Source organism: Diadema antillarum, unplaced genomic scaffold (assembly GCF_040938485.1).
Source record: "Diadema antillarum isolate AM-2024a unplaced genomic scaffold, OU_Dant_1.0 seq00000783_RagTag, whole genome shotgun sequence".
NCBI lineage: Eukaryota > Metazoa > Echinodermata > Echinoidea > Diadematoida > Diadematidae > Diadema > Diadema antillarum.
In genome coordinates this window covers 68532-90445 of record NW_027271671.1, presented here as the reverse complement: position 1 = coordinate 90445, position 21914 = coordinate 68532, and the positions used below count along the sequence as shown (strand labels likewise).

The window sequence follows — 21914 nt, the reverse complement described above, 5'->3', positions numbered from 1 at the left end:
ATTTAGCGAGTCTACTTTTTCGGAATCAGGACTTCCCAACAAATTCATGAGTAGTTAAATTCGCGATTGTGGAGTACAGTTCTGAATGGAAAAATGTCTGTGTGCAAGTCACGCTCCCCATGTCGGGATGACAGTCGATATTTTCACATTTATAAATCTACAAATAGCGCCCGACTCACAAAATTCGCGACATTAAAAACCCTGCAAAATAGTCAGCGTATTCAGTACCGGGAAATGTGATCACTTATGTGTCCTGCCTGAGTCATGTGACACCACAGTCACATTATCTGAACATATAGAATCTATGGAAGTAGTATCATATCTGTACGGATATCATGTACAATAGACCTTTCAATAAAAGTATTTTGTAAAGACGAAGACATGTTTCTATGTATGTACATAAACATACTTTCAGCATATGCAATTGAAACAAACAGAATTCATGATTCATATTTCATAAGAACACAGGAACACAGCGCATGTTTCACAGCTCACTGTGTGGGCTTGTCTCTGTCTGCTGTACACTGAGGAGGACTTTCCCCAGGGTCTTGTTCTCATCCATGTACCGGTGGGCCGCTGCTATTTCCTGCAGCGGGAAGACACGGTCGACGATGGGCTGAAATACAGGGGCCTCTCCCGGGGACGAGGGTGAAAAGTGTGGCAGCGCCCTCTCTGTGAATGATCTCACCAGCTCAGCCTTGTACTGTGTGATCGAAACAAAAGGAGTATTTTACTTCATGATATTCATGAAATCCCTTTTATCAGCAGAATTTGCTGCAGTAAAAGCAGGAGTAGAAGCCAAGGTAATGGCCAGAAACAACACAGCAGGCTCTAATCAAAACAAACTATAATAAAGGGGCTCCTGTCTCCGAGTTACAAAAATGTTCTTCCAGAAAATTCGAGCTTCCTTATCACATTTGCGAATTGCCACTAGCATTCAATGCATACAGTGTAGGCAAGAACTTTCGCTTGCAAAGCTTGGCTCTCGCAAAATTTGTAAAATTAAAATGCACGCAAACATTTCTCATTTTACAGTAGTCACGTTTGAAAAGGAGGTAAGTATTGTAACTGTGTAGTGGAACTGGACTTGCGAGGGCCCTGTAATGCAAAACACACACAAAACCAAACAACAATAATCACTATGCTAACTGACCTCATTTGATCTTGATCTCAACGTTGACCCCAGAATCCTTATGCGCTTCCGAAGGATGCTTCCAAGAAAGGCGCCCTCCACCTTCGGTCCTCCCAGTAAGCCATACAAAACCCATGTGCCATCTACAGCAATGGCTCTGACATTTTTCTCTACATATGAGCCACCCACACAGTCCAGTATGATATTAACTCCTTTTCCTGTGAAAGGAAAATCAAGCATGTCACTAATAATGATGATAATAAAGTGGTCTTTGTAATCCAGAGGAGCATCTTTAGTGTTGACTGTTCTACCAGAGGACCTGCCACTGTTTCTACCCTAGTGTTGCCAGCTACCCATTTTTATACTATGGTCAAGAGGGATAGGGTGGTAAAAATATTTTGGGTCCTCCGATTGGGAGTCAGGCATCTCATCCACTATGCCACAGTGTCCCTACACTAGCAGCATATCAAGAGGCTTGCCAACCTCTGCTAATTAAAAATACCAGTGCAGGATGAAAAACATTCTTCATGAAAAAAAACCCATAGAAAATGTAATACGATAAACGGGATACATCACAGCACTTTAACAAGTCCAAAATGTTTGAAACAATAAAGAATGGATAAGGACATACTACTGTGGAAACTGCATACTGTTGTTTGTAATACTTAATGGTCGGTGGGAAATGGTATGATGCAGGTGAAATGACTGAGTGACAAGAGTGGTAGGAAATCTCTATTTATACACTATGCCTTCTCTGGTGCATGTGCATGGGCCTTCTGTAGTTTGCTATCTACTGTAGATCAATTGTTACTGAACTGGGCTTGGGAGTCTGTGCTATTTATCTCCTCTCTTTTCCATCCAGAATGCATTTATACCTAATCATTTTTTTTTGTGCTCTTGACACACACTTGTCATGTGGAATATAGCATTCATGACGTCTATGAACTACACTTCTTTAGGTATGTATGATAGTGACACAAATACACAAAACAAAACAAAGAACAAACAAACAAACAAACATACTTTGATTAGATATCTTTGACTCCTTCCTGGATGGAGGCATGAAAGATCGTCCTGAAAGTCAAATGACAAAGTGTGCGAGAATCCCCAAATCTGTAACAAAATGTCAAAAAAAGGGGCATTTCCCACCTCCACCCTCGTACCCACTCACTCCCTTTCCTGAACTCCATGCCCCAAATCAGATGAATTGCTATAAGATTTAAGCAAATACCTTCTGTCACTTCCAGAACTTTCTCGGCAAAGTCCACCTCCTTGTAGTTGAAAGCCTCCACTGCACCAAGACTTCTGGCCTTGGCTAGTTTAGCCTCTGTTCCAGCCGTTACGATAGGAATGCCTCTCGCTTGCTTGACCAACTGTGTGGCTGCTGTCCCTACTCCGCTGCCACCAGCATGGATCAAGACTGTGTCTCCTTCTTTCAGACTTGCTGTGGGAGAGAGTAAGGTTAGAACAAACAAGATGATGAGGTTAAGGACAGGAAATAACTCCTGGGCCCTGTTTTATGAAGAGTTGAAATTGATTATATACTTAATTTCTACTGTAAGTCTATGGCAGCCTGTGTGGTAAGGAAATTTAAAATCGATTTTATCTTTTGATAAAACAGGGCCTTGGGCACCATTTCATGAAAGTTGTCAGCCCTGGGGGGCGTTTCATCAACGAGTTCATCGGAGTTTTCACCGACAAATTTGCTATCAGCCAATCAGACCAAGGATTTCATTAGCTTTTAACAGTTGTCAGTGTAAATCCTTGCGTCTGATTGGCTGATAGCAAATTTGTCGGTGAAAACTCCGACGAACTCATTGATGAAACGCCCCCCTGACAAGTTGTCAGTCTCTAACAATCACCATAGTAGCAGTCGGTGATCAGAGCTTCTCAGCCAATCAAAACCTAGGATTTTACTGACACTGACAACTTTAAAAAAATGGTGCCCTGATGAATAATTCCTAAATTATACAAGTAATAAGAAGTATAATTAGAATTCTATTAGTAATAATGAAGTATAAGTCGAAGAGGTTAGCATTTCCCAGGTGTTTAAGGCAGTGAAGTCACATAATGAAATTCAAAGTAGGTAAAAATTCCAAGCAGTCCCAGTTGGCTATAAATACCCGTGTCAGTGAGCAGCAAGCATCTTTTCAAAGAGAATACGGCTTTAGACAGACCAGCAACACCAGTATTGGGTGTAGCTCACTGGTCCTTCTCATCATACAGACAAGCAATGAATAAAGCACAATCATTGCTGTTCCAAGCTACGGAGCATTCTTATACGTATGGACATCTCATGTCAAGCAATTATTGATAAGCAGAACATCAGCATACAGTAGGGCCCAGCAGTTTTGACTTCTGTACAGTGTTAGAAAGGGAGGGTTCAGAACTGAAGAGTATCGATTAAAATGAGATGCTGGGTGGGAACCTCTTCGACTTATACTTCATTATTACTAATAGAACTAGCAGCACCCGTGGAAATCCACGGGTCTGAGGGGTTTTATTTTTTTTTCTCATAATACGATTTTGCACATTTTTATTGAAGAAATAAAAAAAAAAGTCTTCTCATTCTTTCGTTAATTGTGCTGTCTTCTAAATGACCACCCTTCCCAGAAATTTGATAATACATTTTTGTAGTATATGCCAGGCGATCCGGTCCATTGGTAGGGATCATTCCCGCCACTACTTGCTTTTATTATAGAACTTGAGTTTCGAGGGGTTATTTGCACCCGTTGAAGTCCAACAGTTGTCTTGTTGCCCCTCACCCCTCCCCCCCCCTCACGCACACACACATTTCCACCTCCGCAGGGCAAAAAACAAAAACATTCAGGGAAAAATTACCAAAAACGCAGATGAGATTCCCCGAAAGTTCTGCCCACAGGTTGTTCCCGTTGAAACGGGAAGATATTAACACTATGACTTTGATTACCCCCTGCTCTTGCATCCACGCGGGCACCCGCGGGAATCCACGGCTGGTCTCAAGGCCTCGGTTTGTTTTGTGTTTTTTTTTCATGTTTCTTTTCCCCACGTTATGAGAGAAAAATAAGATATTTTCGTCTTCATAATTTTGCTCCCTCCTTGTTGTTTTTAATCACCAAAACTTGGCTTGATATATCATATCAATATAGAACTACATCTGCTTCAGATTGTACATTATCATAATTAATATTAGGCCTACAATTATTGCTCCTATTATTGTTATTATTATATCATTATTATCATTATCCTTATCATTATTATTATTATTATTATTATTATTATTATTATTATTATCATCATTGTTATTATTTGGGGAGGGGGAGATCATAGTCATCAGGTTTAATAGGCACCCGTGGGAGTAGGTTCTCACGACCTCGTATTTTTTTTTTCTTTAATATTTTTCCCATGTTATGGAAGAAAGAAGAATACATCGCTGCATTCGTCTTCATTTGCTCCCTCTTTTTTTGTCACCAAAACTTGGTTTGATAGACCATAGAACCACACATTCTATTTCCACTTGCAATTTTAAAAATAGGCGGTCGGCAAAGCGAGGTTTTCCTCTACGTCCGCTCATCTTATGAATATGTATGATTACAGCAGCTCTGCAGTAAACGAATGGACACAGCTGCGCGTGTAATCTGATATGTAAGGGTACGATCGGCAAATATATTTAGCCGCGTCCTAAACAGTCTGCGTACAATGACACCGGACTTGAGAGCAAACGGCGAGCAAACTAAATGACGTACCTGAGCTGCATATAGTATTATGCAGTTGTGCAAAATACAATTACATAACCAACGTTCGTTGTTTTCATTTGGGGACGCCAATAATGGCGAACTGTACGTAAATGCCCTTGTAGTCCATGTCACGCACACACAGATTCGTGAGACCATCGTCAATACATTCAGTACACGTAACAGGCGGAGGCAAAGGTACATCACAGAACTATATACACACAGTGTAGAGTGTGTATAGAGTTCTGCGAGGTACATTGTGTGTGTGCGTGCGCGTCCGCCGGAAGATGTCAGAGATTTCGCTGCACCATCATCTTTAGTATCCCCCAGTGTCTCTGCAAGCTAAAAGATGGAAGATCGAGAAAGCAGGAGGCCAGCGCAGGTTCCGTGAATATTGAAACGCTCGGCTCTTTCGTCACGCACAAAAATGCATTATGCATGTAGCTAATTAATTTTTCTTTTTCGTCCTCGACGTCGACACGGAGGCGGAGAGGGGACGAAACCCACGCCATTCGATGTAGGATACTCTCCTGCGGCCGACGGCACCGGTCGCAACTGCCCGGAGCCGACGGCTCGGGAGGAGATAGAGAAACCAGCAACGCCGAAATAAAACAGGAAATACATAAGGCCGCGACAACAACAACAACTTCGAGTATTATAGTATAGGATTCTAATTATACTTCTTATTACTTGTATAATTTAGGAATTCTATTACGTAATACTCGTATAAGTCTTCAGAGGTTAGCATGTTCAAAGTTCCGTACAGAAGTCAGTCTAGTGACATGAGTGAGGGCAAGAGGACATGAAGGATGATGGACAGTTTTCACAACAAGGTTGAAACTTTAGTCATGACACCTCATGCATAGAGAGTGTCTATCGATGGTGACACACATTGTCGCAAACAGGAGAAGAACTCAAGCAAAGTTTGCTTGAGAACCTGCTAGTATAAGGTGCAAGACATACCGGTAGGTTTTGAGTATGATATCATTTTGATACCTTGCGTGCTTTAACTGGAGCAGGATTAAGCATGATAGCGAAGACAAATCAATACAATGGACCTCTTGTACCGATTTTCCAATCAAGACATAATCATAACCATGTTCCTTAATTCATGTACATTTGAAGGAAGAATTAGACATTAACCAGTTCATACTCCGCATAGTAATATTGCAGCAATAATTAGAGGCAACTCCATTGCCATTTTGGGTTGATATTAGAGTTTAAATTCATCAGTTTGGTGGACCGAATCTCCTAAACGAGTGGCCGAGTAATGTGTCGCCATTTTCCAACGGACAACGTAACGTGATTTATGGTTTTGTGTCTTATCTGACTCGTATTAGGACATTGTTCTTAATTGAGATACTGATATACAGGTATACGCATATTATCACAATTTACATGTCCCTTTCTAACTCAGCAGAACTGAGAATTGTTGAACTAATGTGGAATCAATTGTTAGAAGGTAGAAGGTTCAAAATGTACCAGCGTTCGTCCAGTCAGTTGTGGACAAGATTTCGTTAAGACCTTTATACTCAATGCGCAAAAGTTTAGAAGTTGCGGCGCTTCTGTAGCTATGAGCTGAGAATGTGATACCCCTTTCATATTGGCATCCTTGGATGTCTTACCAGACCAGAGTCTGGGATGAACGCGGGATGACTGTGCTCCCAAATCCTTAAATGTATGTGAACACGAGGTACGTCCTGTGGTACCCTTTCATACTGATCTCGAAGACAGTACAAACTCGGTACATGTTCCCATAGCAACAATACATACATAATTGTATGCAGCAGTCAGTACAGTGTACAGGGATGTATACGTACAGCCACTGACAGTATATTAGTTATATTTTAAGTGTTAATACAAGCAGCTGCGAGGGACTGGCTTTCAGTCTCCGCTCCAAGATGCTTGTCGTCACCGATTTGTTGGGACGTTTCAAAGAAATTATGAGTTTGCTTTCTGAACTTGCTCGTTGGAGATGTTCTGTGCATTTAATATACTCGTGAAGAGTTGATCGGAACACAGAGTTTAGGGTTGGAGGTAAAAGAAGGCACTTTAATACCTGGTTTATACCTTTCATATCTCTAATGTGCGAACGTGGCCTCATCTTCCGGTAATGTCGTAAGAACTAGATGTCTCAGCATTTGTGTACGTTTTGCCGAAACGAGTGCAAGCAAGGAAATTTGTTTTTGGCTCAAGGCACTGAAGGAATCTATAGTTCATAGGTATCTTGAAACGATAACTTGAAACATCCCAAGTCTTGTTGTATTTAGGCTTGCGAGGGTCGGAGTTACATACGCCCTTCATAAGTCTGACTATAGGGGCTGTTTGCCTATGTCATAGCTCTCGGTTTCAGGTCTATGAGTTAATCGTGGAGTGGGCTTTGTTGAAAAGCTATGCTATAGGCTTAGAAAGTTGACAACGTGTTCTGTAGATGGGTTAAAAAGGATCACAAGATTGTTCAGAATACAACCATTGCTATTGTCTTCAAGCACCCTCATTTGTTTTGTTTATTGTCTCGCCGTGATGATGAAAGGAACTTTGCAGCGTGCTGCGATGTGTCTGTCACTTGTCATCGCTAGCAGAGAGCACCCATGCAGGCGGCTAGCAGGAGGCTCATCGGTGGGTGAGGGTGTGGGGCAAGACTTTTCTCATGGAGTAAAAGAGGTGGGGCTATTCGCATTTCGAGCAATAATGAGAACAATGGCTGCCGCCGGCATTGGGGCAGTGAGGATTACTCAGGTCACCTTGTTCAGTTGAAGCTTGTGGAGGACTGAAAACGCTCTAGGGTAAAGAAAAAGGCATCAAAATTCAGGGCAATAAAACTTGGCTTCTATTTGACATGAGGAGCGAACTGGTGGTCAGGGGAACCGAGATGCGAATTAAGGTCAACGTCAGGGTCACTGCTAATCTATTATGTAGAGTTTGTGGAGTATGCAATGAAAAACGTGTATAGTAATTAGCTGTTCATGTCTCTGCGAAACAAGCAGAAAACTTCAGAATTATCTACATCTGTTGAATGTGAAGCTGATGTCCAATTGCTAGACACCAATTCCAATGTTGGCTGTGAATTCGTTCCGGTCAGGTATGCTACCAGCTGTAGAAATGTCTGACCGGGTTATGAATAAGCACGTTTTTTGTACACAGGCCACACAGGGCTTCAAGACCGTTCTGAATTGCAAGAGGTTCACACACCTTGCTATGCGGGGAATTCTGTTTGGCACTCCAGACTCTCTGAGCAAAGGAATTGTCATTGCTCAGAATTAACTACTTTCCATACTGAGATGCTAGCATCGCTTGAAATTATCACGCTAATGAAGGTGGAAAATAATTCTTTGTCTTGCGAGACAGCTCCACCACCAAAGAATGTTTTGTATCGCATGACTAGGTAACGAAACCAAACTTTGTGTCGAAGTCATCTTCTGCTTTACGCAGAGCATTAGTTGATTTATTTTTTCTAGTCACAAGTGACGAGAATGTAAATTTCTTTGTGGAAGGCATTAAAATCCCGAAATTTGGTTTCGTTGCTATACAAGATTGAATTTCCAAGGGCAGTAACCTTGTCAATTTTGTTCTGAGGAAAAAACTGAAAATCCTTTGCTGGGAATTAATATGAGAACCAAGGAAGGTCTCGACGTGCTTTGGGTTGAAACTGGATTTGTCGAAATCCTTACTAAAACTCTTTAAGAGTGACAACAAGTTGATCATAAAATTGGCTTTGTCAAGACACTCTTCTCTGGTGTGAGAAAGAATATGAATATCCTGCCACTACTCCTCACCGAGGCAAAGACAGGTTTCATAACTTCAAGGAAAATCTGTGGGGTCGAATTAAGGCCAGATAGAAGGCACTGAAGGGATGCAGTAAAAAATACTATTTCCATTCGAAAGACTTTGCTTGATGAACAAGGTGAACGGATACTGATAAATATGCACCCTTTGGAGGGGCAAAATGAAAGCCTTAATCAAGCGAAACTGTTCCACTCTGAAGTGTTCGTATCTCATAAATTTGTTCAAGTTTTTCAAATTTATGATTGGACTTAGACCGCCAGGCTTTGGTAGCGCTAGAATAGAGTTGATACTCCATGTGAGGAATCTCGCTAATAGCTTGCTTTGCGAGAATCTTCAGAGACAATTCTTCATGGGTTGCCTTTTCCTCCTTGGTAGAATGTACATTTTGTAGAGGAAAAATTTATTGGTATGGGGTTGAAATGAAACTATTGGTTTCATAGCCAAATATTGTGGCCAATATCCAAGGATAGGGAATTATTTTGACCAGTCATCTTTGGAAAGCTTGAGATTTCCAGCAATGAACGGTTTTGGACAGTACTCATCCTTTTTTTTTTTTCATTTTGCTGGCTTGCGTAGAGACATTCATGACCCACGATCTATGCTTATGTGACACTTGTCAATTTTTCTCAGATGTCTTTCTGAACAACTTTGTATCAAGTGGAATCGACTCGCTGCGCAAGTGTTGTTGAGAAGGGTTGAGAAGGGGTTTCAAGATACCTCGATGGTGCATGCTCAGATCATACAATAAGCAAAGCCCGGGAGTGTCGGGCCATCGATGGTGACATGAGTTGTTTAATTCTCGTTGTGTCAATTGCATGGATGATTATTCGTGCATGATCTGTGAATTTCAGAAAGGATTTATCTTTGTGGTAGAAGTCCCTTCACTACATTTTGTTGTAGAAGTTGGGAGCTCACAAGACCCAAGTCCTCGTGAAGGAGGATCGCCCAAATTTTACTCTTGATTTTTGGTGTGAGAACTGCTTGGGCGTTCGATGGCAATTGAGCATTTGCTTCGCGATTTTATAGAGACTTACCTTCTGATGTGGCAGTGTGACTGCCTTCATTAGCAAATCAGCCAGTTTTTAAATTTGGCCCAAATGAGATCAGAATTTAAGTTAAAATCAAATTTGGTACTAGGCTTTGAAAGAGTTTGGCTGTATGGGCATGGCATACGGATCAATTCGGTTGTCAAAATGACCATAACCACAAGGGCAGAGTCAAGGCCACCCATACAGGGCAACGCAATCAGGTTTGCCGGGAAGGAGGCTGGCATGAGTATATCGTCGTCTGATGAGCTGCCGATGGGGTTGGCTAGCTCGCTGAAGTCTTCGATGGCTGTCCCCACAGACATGGCTCGCATGTCCGGACTAATTGCCGGGAGGAGGAGCTCTCCTACACCAGCTGGCATGGCTTGCATGCCGTTTCTCATTACAACGGTGTGCCGCCGCCCTATCCATGAAGCGGGAGAGTATCTCGGATAGATTAAAGGTCTCTCTAGTTGAGCTTCAAGGCGGCCTTCCATGCCCTGATCTCCCCGCGGGGATGGGGGCTGAGAGGTAGCGTCGTCTTCCCGATCACTAGACATTGGAGTTTGAGATGTATAATCAGGGAGGTGTCTCACCTCCCTGGTATAATTCACTGCCGTCACACTTGAAAAAGATGCTTGCTGCTCACTGACACGGGTATTTATAGCCAACTGGGACTGCTTGGAATTTTTACCTACTTTGAATTTCATTATGTGACTTCACTGCCTTAAACACCTGGGAAATGCTAACCTCTGAAGACTTATACGAGTATTACGTAATAGAATCTTGATGCATCAACTTAAGGCAGGGAAGTGGTGCACACACAGAGTTACACAGAGCTTTTTTTTTTTTTTGCTTTTGTTTGTAATACTCCATTATCCCACCTATTGCAGGGCCAGAGATTTCTTTGAAGTTACTTTGTTACTATTTGACTTCATGTACAATTTTCATTCGTTTGTGGACTTCCACTATCTACACAGAAAAATGGCACCAATCAGGCTTTTGACAATCATAATGCATGTAATGCAAGACAGTTGGGGGAGGGGGTGTAGTATTTCATAGAATAACTCTTCTATGGGAGATGATGTTGTGATCTCGCAACGACGGCAGAAAGACACATATGTGGCATGGCAACAGCTATTTCTAGTTTGCTATGATGCGCTGGCAATAATGCAATGAAGAAGATGTGTTTACCTACAAAGTACAACAGCTGAAAGGCAGTCAGCCACACTTCTGGGATTGCAGCTGCTTGCTGTATGGTCATGTGACTTGGAACAAGCATCATGTGATCTTCATGGACTGCAACATACTCTGCATTACCTCCTCCAGGTAGCAGGGCCATCACTCTATCCCCTATAGACCAATCAAAACAATGATTTGTTAAATATTTTGAATCATGATACCCGTATATCAACATCACAAATTTTTTGATCAAGTAATGTTGTCATATCAAGTAAAATCATTCATCAACTGGAAAATGTGGTGAGATCAATGTCATACATTGTACGCAGGCTGAACATACAGATATCTTGACATAGGCAGTCACAATACTTTTCTTTAAACATAAAAATTACTTTCACATGTATTAATTATTGTTATTACAAACATGCAGATAACTTTTTAGATTCATGAGATTCTTTGACAAGTTTCTGGTGATATTAAAGTCACAATGGCTTTGTTATTGAGAGCTATGCACGTTACACTTGATACAAGAAAAGATTTATAATGACATATATATTGCCAGTAAAGAAGCAAGAATTGGTTGTCTGCAGTAACTGGTCTCTAAGCCCATAAATACTTCAATCAAATTAAGAGACATACTAAATGTCCCCAGGAGAGAATGATCACTACCACTTGCCTTTCTTCCATCTGCCAGAGGTGGAAGGTCCCAGCTCATGGACCTGTCCTGCTGCTTCCAGTCCCAGGATGGTAGTGGCTCCGGCAGGTACGGGGTACAACCCTCTCCTCTGGATACCAATTTTAAAATACGATGAACAATAACAATAACAATATAATAATAATAGTAATAATAATAACAAGGAAAAGTAGAAATTACGCGGTGCGTAATATATGTGACCCGCTACAACAAAATGATCCTAAAGTCGGGCGAGGTCGATTATTTGAAAATTGCATGATATAATCCCCTAATCTTTCTGCTTAAAATTGATATATTACACATTTTATAAAAATAATCGGCTGCGGAGATGTCGATGTTTAAAAGAGAGCATGTCGAGGCGTCTGGAAAATCACTGTTTCGAGAAAAGCGCCCTAAAAGTCTTCCTTTCGACGCAATCGCGATCAAGGGACACGCAATTCAGTTTTCACCTCTGGACAATAGAAGGTAAGGCCTAGCAACCCCCTAAGAGTTCATTCAAGCACATCAGCGTCGGCGGTCTCCTCACCAACCAATCAGTGACCAGGATGTGAGAAGCGGCTGAGCATAGCGCACCCCGCCCGCACGCACCAGTCGACTGGGCAGTGTGCGAGCTTCACGCTTCGGTTAGCAGCAAGCAGCAAACTGACCAATGAGATCACTCTGGTCGTTGTTAGGGGCGGAACCTATCTGTGGCGCTCAATCCAAATTTTCGAACCAGTTTCTGCTTCGTTGAAACGCCAAAAAACATGGCTCAGAAAAACACTATTTTTTGGTCTTTCCTTTGATCATTTTGCTTCAAAATTTCGACAGATGATAGAAGACATGTTAGGCTCCAATAATATATCAAAATCTGAAAATCGTAAGTTTTGACCAATTTTAATGCTCTGACTTCAAACTCGATTTTCACGGCTTCGACCGTGCGCGACTTTAGGACCTTTTTGTTGTAGCGGGTCACATATGTCCCCGCCGGAAGTAGCATTTTGTAGCCAATGTACAATATAGGTCAAAAATCAAGGTCAAAGGTCAAAATTCTGTGTAGAGGTTTTGAAGCCCTCACCTAGTGCCATCACATAAAGCAAACAGAATCGAAATTGGGTTAGAAATGGCGGAGTAGCATATTTTGTAGTAAAATGTACAATATAGGTCAAAGGTCAAGGTCAAAGGTCACAACTGAAATTCTGTGTAGAATTTTCAAAGCTCCCATGTAGTGCTATCATATTAAAGCAAACAGAATCAAAATTGGCTCATAAATGACAGAGAAGTAGCAAATTGAACATTTTGATCACACACGGACACACACACGGACACACACACGTACGGAGCCCGTTTCATAGTCCCCTGCTGGAACTCATTCGGCGGGGACAATAATGATAATAATGATAATAATGATAATAATAATAATAATAATAATAATAATAATAATAACAATCAATAGTCAATAGTCAATGAACAATCATTATTTAGCCTTGCACAGTTAAAGCTTTTAAATGCTTTGCATCAAGATCCATTAACCAATAACCCTTGTGTGTGAGTGGCCCACAGAGAGTACTACAATGGACTCCTGTTATAATGAAGTCCTTGGGACTGGCAGTTTTCTTTCGTTATATAGAAATTTTGTCATAACCGAACAATCAAACAATAAAAAACATGGAGCGGATAATGTTGGGGCTTGAATTTTTACTTTGTTGTAACTGGAATTTCGTTATTTTACCCGTGTTTGTCATAACGGGAGTGCACTGTACTAGTACATTACCATTACCATTACCTGCAAGGTGTCTGCCCTATTTATAGCAGATGCTGCTATCTGAATCAGGACTTCTCCTGCACCAAGCTGAGGGAGAGGCGCCTGCCCCACTCTCAGAACCTCCGGACCTCCATGTTCTGCTTGCAACACAGCCTGCATGGTGGATGGATGACAGCAAGCCTGAACAACCTGTCGTGGTGAACATAGTCAAGAGAGAAATTCTAGTTCATCTTTGAATTTAATAACATGAGGTCAACCGTTACATATCTGCATTAAAAAAAAGGAAAAGATTTGGCAATTGTATTTCCTCTTATTTTAACAATCTTTCTTTCAGCAACAATGGTTCCCACCCCCCCCCCCCCCATGAGAAAAAAATGAGGATTACATGTATTTTGTAAAGGGATATGAAAAGAGCCATTCTGAGGTCACCAAAGGCACTGCAGTCTGCAGGCAGCTAGCACACGTCAGTAGATATGAAATCGACTCACCCTGCTGTAGTAGCAGAGACTCCAACCCAAAGCACCTTCTGATCTGGAGATTCTCCCACCTGAAACCCTTAGCAAGCGGGAGACTCCAACTGAAGCATACATCACAAGCACTAAGTTCCTTGCGGCCGGGGTCCAGGGCCCTGGAAGCTATACAATCTCAAGCGAGAGAACAGAAGATATTGCAAAAATGGGCTTTTGGCGGGAGATCTCCCATTGAAAGCAGGAGATCCAGAGTTGGAGTCTCTGTAGTACTACATGTAGTAGCTGTGCTAATGGAGCGCCTGCCCCAGGGCCATGTAGTTTAGGTTTCTATACCCCTTTCAAACCAAACTCCTCCGGACTTCACCCGGGCGCACTTTCGACCGACGTCTGGGGTGCGATTTGTTTTGAGTAAACATGAGGTGCGGGCAGAGCGCCATTTCATACTGGAGGCTTGTTTGGAGTGCGCTCGAGCGCATTCATTTCAGCTTGGGCACAGGTTACTGTAATACCTCTTCTGCAATTTATCATACCCTTTTGAAATCAAGTCAAAATACTAAGTACACGTGTAATGTTAGAGCAATTAACATTAAAAGATCAAAATCATACTTCCTCATTACTTATCGTTACAGACTGTTAATAATTATCATCACTGATTTTATTGTCATTTAACTTACATTGCATGCATACATACTGCACAGTGAAGTAGGTTCGACACAGTTTTTTTTTTTTTTACACACGTAGACCTAATTTAAACAGTTATTAAGTGATAGAAAGTTATGAACGCTTATGCCCATGTTCTAGCCTAATGTCAATTACCGTATAGTTGCCACTTGTGCGTATTTCCTATGCACTTCCGGGTTGGCGAACTAACGATAGGCACTGAATTAGTTAGCCGCCATAGAAGGCCACATATTATTAGCGTGTGTTATACACACACTTCAATGTAGGATGCATTGTGCATCATCGCGTCTGAAAAACTGTATTAATCTACCACCTGAAATCCATTCTAAATCAAAAACGGTATCCTCGCGTTAACAAGGCAATCGCCAAATTGTGTCTCGCCCATTCGCGTACAGAATCAATATCTTTTATAACTCCCAGAAGTTAATTGACCTGCTTATGACTTTTGACCTTGTGGTGACCTTCAACACCCTAAGGAACATTTGTGACCCGCGACAACGGTTTCAGGCAAAAGTCGCAAGAGCAAATTCCCTCCTAGGCGGGGTACAAAGATCTTTACCGTTATTTTTGTCGATTTGGGTTTTTTGCAGAAATCGAATCGTTGATATGTTTTCTACATCTACACTAAATTTCATAGCATAAAACTACGTTTTTCCTATTGAAAATGGAATTTTAAGCACCCTATGTTGGATCGCACTCGTCAGTTTCGAGCTTCTTTCGAACGCCGCGCCAATATCCCCAGCGTTGGTACGGCGCAGGGTCTCGCATGCGATTGGCTGGTGCGTCGCACACATTTACATAATTCGGCTTTCGGAGACACCAGTTGCAGCATTTTGGGAATGCTTTGTCCACGCGTGCATGATTGCATGCTCCATTGTTCTTGCTATAGTGGTTTATACGCTCGCTCTGTAGTGCGTGCTCTTCGTTTGGCTTTCTATCCAAACTATTCTACCGCATTGTTCGACAAAGGAAGTGAGAAAAAAACCATGTAGCACGACATAATCGTGTGAAAAGAAAAAAAATAGTCTACTTGTACATGTAGTAAAAATTATGACAGCAGACTGACTCAAGGGCAGGATGATGAGAGGAAAGGAGAGGTCACATGTAACCAGTTATATTCAAATACTACACATCAAGATCGCACCAAACTAACGAGTCGTACGTGTTTGTTTGTTTGTTTGTTTAGATATAATCAACACCACCGAACAAGGCAACATATGCTTGGCTTGTAAAAGCAAACATACAGGAATCGTGACCCTTGCCAGCACTGGCATTTTTCTGCCTTCAAAAGGGTCGCCAATGATAAAGTCAAATCAACAACAATGAAAACGCGATTTGTAAATGTGTGGATTCGCCACCCGCTCCTGTTACATGCACATGGTCATGGCGTGTGGATGCCATTGCGTAATGCGTGCACCATACACAATGTACACCATACGTGCAATTATCGTATCCGCCATCTTGAAAGACGTACCGGTAATTACGAAACAAACCCGAGCGAACCGCATTGTTTTTCGGCTCCATACGCTGAGCTTCTATGAAGGGTGCCCGGGAAATTTGACTCTCTCAGTGAGCCAATCAGAAGGCGATGTGGTTGCTAGAGGCTGAGCTTAACATCGATTGGCACCATCGTACCGATGGGTGATTCTCACCTCGCATCGCCGCTCGGACATTGTCTTTGAATAAGGTGAAACTTCAAAGCCCGTTTTCTCGCAATTTTGTCAGGCTAACAACTTAAAAAGTGCATATTATTTCGCTTTCCATGCCCACTTATGGTCCCGAAGAATACAAGTGTTTTATATCAATGCAAAGCTTAGAAAATGGGCTATGTGATTCAGTGAAAAAATAAATTTTCAAAATGCCCGACTTTTGCCTGAAACCGTTGTCGCGGGTCACATTTACCATCCAAGTTTGGTCACAAATGGACAAAAGGATCAAAAGAAATGAGCCATAATCAAAATGCGCCCTATAAGAACATAACGTTGGGCCCTAAAAGTTTGACCCCTGTCTGTGACCTTTGACCTTGTGACGACCTTCACCTCCCCAAGGGACATCTTCCCTGCAAGTTTGGTCACAAACAGACAAAGGGATCAAAAGTTATGAGCCATAAACAAAATGCGCCCTAAAAACTTAACATTGGGCCCTAAAAGTTTGTTGACCCCTGTCTGTAACCTTTGACCTTGTGGTTACCTTCAACTTCCCAAGAGACATCTACCATCACCCAAGTTTGATTGCCATTGTAGCAACATGTGCTGAGTTACGTGTGATAAGAGAGTCTTGCAAGTAAACTTTAACGTATGACCTCAAATGACCTTTAACCTTATCATGTGACCTCTTACGGCACTATAACATGAAGGTCCCCCCAGTGCATCCATCACCCAAGTTTGATTGCCATTGTAGCAACATGTGTCGAGTTACATGTGATAAGAGAGTCTTGCAAGTAAACTCTAACGTATGACCTCAAATGACCTTTGACCTTATCCTGTGACATCCAACGGCACCATAACATGAAGGTACCCCCAGTGCATCTATGACCCAAGTTAGGTTGTAATCCAAGCAACTTATGTGAAGTTATTTGTCAAAAGAGAGTCTTGCAGGTAAACTTTAACATAGAAAAGAGAGTCTTGCACATACGGTACTCTTTAATATACCGGTATGACCTCAAATGACCTTTGACAACATCACATGACCTCTGACAACACCATAACATGAAGATAGATACCCCTAGTGCTTCTATCACCCAAGTGTGGCTGCCATTGCTGTAACAGTTGCCAAGTTATGCATCATAAGAGAGTCTTGCAGGTAAACATTTGTGACGGACGACGGACGGACGACGGACGGACGACGGACAGACGCCATTTGGATCCCTTAGTCTCGCCTTCACCTCCGGTGGGCGAGACAAAAATGGTTTTGTCACCTGTTACATATGGTAGAATACATTTGGATTACAATTATTTGTGTTTTTACTGAGTAAAAAGGTGAATTACGAATGAATTTTGAGAGTGATGAAAATCTGTTGCCCAAAAAGCTGAGTTAGTTGCTGCTAAGATTGTCAACAACAAACAGTCTATTGTAGTTGCCTCTTTCTACAGACCAACTAACAATAATGTTGACTACATGGTGGATCTGAGTAGTAGCATCAGCCAGCTTTGCCAAGATAATCCAGGCGCTGCAGTTTGGTTTGCTGGAAACATAAATCTGCCAGATATCAACTGGGAAACCTCAAGCATCATCTCGCATCAGTACCAGCGTACTATCAATGAGGCTTTCTTGAATCTACTGGAGTCAGCAGGTCTTGAGCAAATGGTTGATTTCCCAACTAGAGGGGATAACACGCTTGACATCATCTTGACAAACAGGCCTTCCCAAACAAATAAATGTACAGGTCTTCCTGCTCTAAGTGATCATGATCGTCTTCATGGATGCTAATGTACAAGCCGGCAAAAGAAAGCCCATTTGGCGCAAGATTCTTCTGTAGAATAAGACCGATTTTGACATCATCCGCTCAAGGGTGCAACAGATGTCAACAAGCTATACCTCCAGATTCAATTCTTCTACACCAATCGATGACCTTGCCGATGCTCTCCAACAAGAACTTGATAAGATCATCAGTGACTGTGTTCCTTCTAAGATGACCTCAACTAGAGTCAATCAACCTTGGTTTAATTCTAAAACCAAACGCATCCTGAGACGTAAGCGTCGTGCCTTCAAAAAGGTCCGCCACACGAATAAGGCCAGGTACTGGGACCGCTTCAAGCTTCTCAAGAAGGAAGCCCAAAAAGTGTGCCGTAATTCCTACAACAATTATATATGTGCATGACATCATCCACAGTGTACCAGCTGGCTGCAGAAACAAGAAGTTGGTTGCTCAAGTGAAAGCTAAGCGTTGTGACCACATAGGTGTTGCACCACTGAAATATGAAGGTTTTCTTCATTCGGACCCAAGATCTAAAGCCAACATCTTGAACAGGCAATTCTCATCTGTCTTTTCAATTGATGATGGAGCCCCTCTCCCAGACCTTGATGACAAGGAGTACCCTACTATGGATAACATCAAAGTCAGTGAAAACAGAGTGATCAAGCTTTTGAAAAATCTCAAGTTCTTCACTGCCTCAGGTCCGGATGGGATACCAACTATGCTTCTGAATCGAGCAGCCGTGGAGATTGCACCAGCAGTGACTTTACTTTTCCAAGCTTCTATCAGCCAAGGAAAAGTGCCTTCACAGTGGAAGAAAGCTCAGATAGTTCCATTGTTAAAGAAAGGACATCGCTCTGATGCTGCAAACTACAGACCCATATCTCTAACATCCGTGTTGTGCAAGTTATGTGAACACATAATACACTATGCTGTAATCCATCACCTGACCGACAACATCATCATCTCAGATGCCCAGCATAGTTTCCGCAAACTGAGATCGTGCGAAACACAACTCATCTGTATGCTGGATGACCTTGCCAAGGGTTTAGACATGAAGTCACAAATTGATGTGGTCCTTCTCGATTATGAGAAGGCTTTCGATAAAGTCTCCCATCGACATCTCATGGAGAAGGTTCAGCACTTTGGAATTTGTGGTAAGACAGCAGATTGGATATATCCGACTTCCTCCACTCACGCACACAATCTGTTCTTGTTGATGGCCAGGAGAGCAAGGAATCCCCTGTATACATCGGGAGTCCCACATGGAAGTGTCTTGGGCCCCCTGCTCTTCCTTATCTTCATCAACGACCTGCCGGACTGTATCTCAAGTTCATCTGTCAGACTATACGCTGATGATAGCGTGGTTTACAGGCACATTTCTTCACCTGATGACTCAACCGGCTTGCAGAGGGACTAATAATAGACGCAGTTCAAGAATTGTCTGCAGGTCACCAACAAGAGGAATCCTACACCATTCAAGACCATGTACCGTGTACTAGAAGTTGCCAGCTCAACCAAATACCTGGGGGTCCATATCGATTCAAGATTGAATTTCAACACTCATGTGGATACCATCACCAAGAAAGCCAATGGTACTCGAGCCTTCTTCTCAAGCAACCTACTTCACAGCAGTCAAAAAGTCAAAGAAAGTGTCGACACAACATTCGTCTGGCCAACTGTCGAATACGCAGCGACTTCATGGGATCTGCACACACAACGGAACATAAACAAGCTTGAGCAGGTTCAGAGAAGTGCAGCTCGATTTGTCATCAGCGACTTCGAAAGATCAAGCAGTGTCACAGCTATGCTGGATCATCTCAAGTGGCCTTCACTGCAGGAACGTCACTCCAAAAACGTCCGCTGATGATGTATACTATAAGATCAGACATCACTTGGTTGACATCCATTGGCAGACTTACCTGACCCAGCTCTCAACATCTACCAGAGGACACAGTTCCCGATCACTATCCCTCACACCAGTACTACAGCGTATGCCAACTCATTCTTCCCACGCACCATCCGGGACTGGAACAGCCTGCCTGTTGATCCCGCCGCATACCCATCCCGCATCGCCTTCAAATCTGCATTGAGGGAACTCCGTAGGATGTAACTCTTCATCCAGAGATTTTTACTTGCGCCTGATTTCAGATTTCTGTTGCCCCGGTGCGGCGTATGCCTATCTCGCAGTGCATTCATCCTCGACCATTTGAGGGGAGCACTTTACCGGAAGAAGAAGATCCTTCACGATTTCATATTTTTTCAAGATCGTAAGTATTTCATCAATTTCTACTCATGTTTACATGTGAAATAGCGCTAAGGCCTATGTGTGCATCAAAATCCCATAGGGGTGCTGCAAACCGGACCCATCCCCGACACTGTTGCAATCCTCAAAACTGACAAAGAAAATGAATTTTATAATATTTAACACAGTTACACGAGGAATCCTTACAATGCCAGGCCTCTTTTGATAGTAAGATTGACTAAGAATAAGATTTTGTATAAAGATACAAACACGGGATGATATGGCAGTTGCTTAGCAACAGAACAAAATCTTAACATTTTGTTAAGAAAGTCATACTTTTGTAAAAACAGCGCGACACAGACGATTTAAATTAGAACTATGAGTATGAAGGCCATCTGGACAATCTGCCATCATCCGAGTTATTTCATGAAAATGACATGATTCTGCCATTTAAAATTCTGGCATCAAAAGAAAGCTCGTCAGTTACTCTTCAAATAAAACAATTTAGAAACAAAAATACCCTTCTAACGTTAGTACTTTTGAAGATATGGTTAGTGGGATTCCTTGGGGTGCTGCAAACTGGACCCCTGCACTACCCTGCAGCAAACTGGGTCCACTAGAAATGCTACTCCAGCTTTTCTCGCAATTTCCTTGCTTTTCATGTGGTGATTGACTAACAATCAGCAACTGTTAGGCCCTATTTCTAATTTATTGGATTTGCATGCAAATCTAAGTTTCTGTCAGCTACTTTGTGTGCAAATGTTTATAGACTACGTTTATACAAACCCAGTTACATACGATTAAATTTAGGGCCTAGGTCTAGACTATGTTTGTTTAGGGTTCTACATCTAGATCTGTTTTGGTACAGTAAATGTAGCTAGGCCTAAAATTTACTGGACATTTGAAAGAAAAACAGTTTAATTTAGCCTCTAACGTTAGGTCTAGACCCTCTGACGTTAAAAATTATCCTTCTTTGTAACGTAATAGAATTATATCAGTGATCAATCCCAATGCAATGGGACAAGCAAAGCTTGGCATTTTCTTTTGCAACTTTGCTCACTTCGTTTCGTCTAGAAATTGAATAGCAATTAACATAATTTAAATCCTATATGATGGGTCTACAATCTAACGTCAGATCTGAAAAACAGAATGTTTCTCTCTTCTCAACGCATGACTACGTTGGTGCAGGGAGCTAGCTTGTGAGATTAATGTAGGTGGGAAGAGATCCCACCTCGATCCCTAAACCTGAAACGGACCCTGGCCCTGCCGTGGTTGGTGTCTCAGAATAATGTGGCACACAGCACAGGAGAGTTTCCACCTTTTAAACACATCAGTCATCAATACTTGTAACTACACGCAGCGCTGTGCGCAGCACAGTGTCTGGTCAGGCTACAATACTTGTAGATCCCAGCCAGATCTTCATCAATTATTACCATACCTGATTGAGAATGCTGAGGAGGAACGCAAGAAACAGCAGTAATAGCCCTAGCTCTGGTATTACTACTTTCATGGATACTTCTTGCTGAATCTTTGCACACACACGTAGAGGTTCAAAACTACATGTCATGATGTAGTAGGATGCACGGCTTAAAGGGATCGTCTGCTCACACTGGATCACGCATGGCAAAAATGGTTGCTTGCCGATGCGCGCCGTGATCACCTGATTATTTCGGCTAAACTAGTCACGTGATCTCATGTCCTTGTTTACGTGCTCGGGCTTGCAGCACAGAATTGAATAGTGAGTTCTGTGTGGTACCAGCTAGCTACAAGCTACGGCGCGGCAAGTACGTACACGAAACGTCAAACGAGCAGCAGGCGAGCTTATAG

At 42.2% G+C, this 21914-nt stretch overlaps 1 protein-coding gene across 2 annotated transcripts; it reads right to left on the bottom strand.

Annotated features, from left to right (window-relative positions):
• Nucleotides 1–484: 484 nt before the first annotated feature.
• On the bottom strand, nt 485–21630 carry LOC139739122 (quinone oxidoreductase PIG3-like). Of its 2 annotated transcripts, none has more exons than XM_071649741.1 (7): nt 21526–21630; nt 13298–13465; nt 11515–11623; nt 10851–11009; nt 2364–2576; nt 1154–1350; nt 485–703 (listed from the first exon to the last, which is right to left on the bottom strand). In XM_071649741.1, the coding sequence occupies exons 1-7, from the start codon at nt 21595–21597 to the stop codon at nt 485–487; spliced, it is 1137 nt and encodes a 378-aa protein (XP_071505842.1). In that variant the 5' UTR covers nt 21598–21630. The 2 variants fall into 2 exon arrangements, with proteins under 2 accessions (XP_071505842.1, XP_071505843.1); XM_071649742.1 differs by lacking the exon at nt 21526–21630 and adding an exon at nt 13765–13846.
• Nucleotides 21631–21914: the final 284 nt, after the last annotated feature.

What these genes read in the sequence shown, in the direction of transcription:
- LOC139739122 (XM_071649741.1), bottom strand. Translation starts at nt 21,597, where the DNA reads ATGAAAGTAGTAATACCAGAGCTAGGGCTATTACTGCTGTTTCTTGCG. An exon ending in TCCTCAGCATTCTCAATCAG is followed by an intron (nt 13,466 to 21,525) that starts GTATGGTAATAA and finishes TCACCACGACAG; the next exon opens with GTTGTTCAGGCTTGCTGTCA. An exon ending in TCAGCTGTTGTACTTTGTAG is followed by an intron (nt 2,577 to 10,850) that starts GTAAACACATCT and finishes TCTCTCCCACAG; the next exon opens with CAAGTCTGAAAGAAGGAGAC.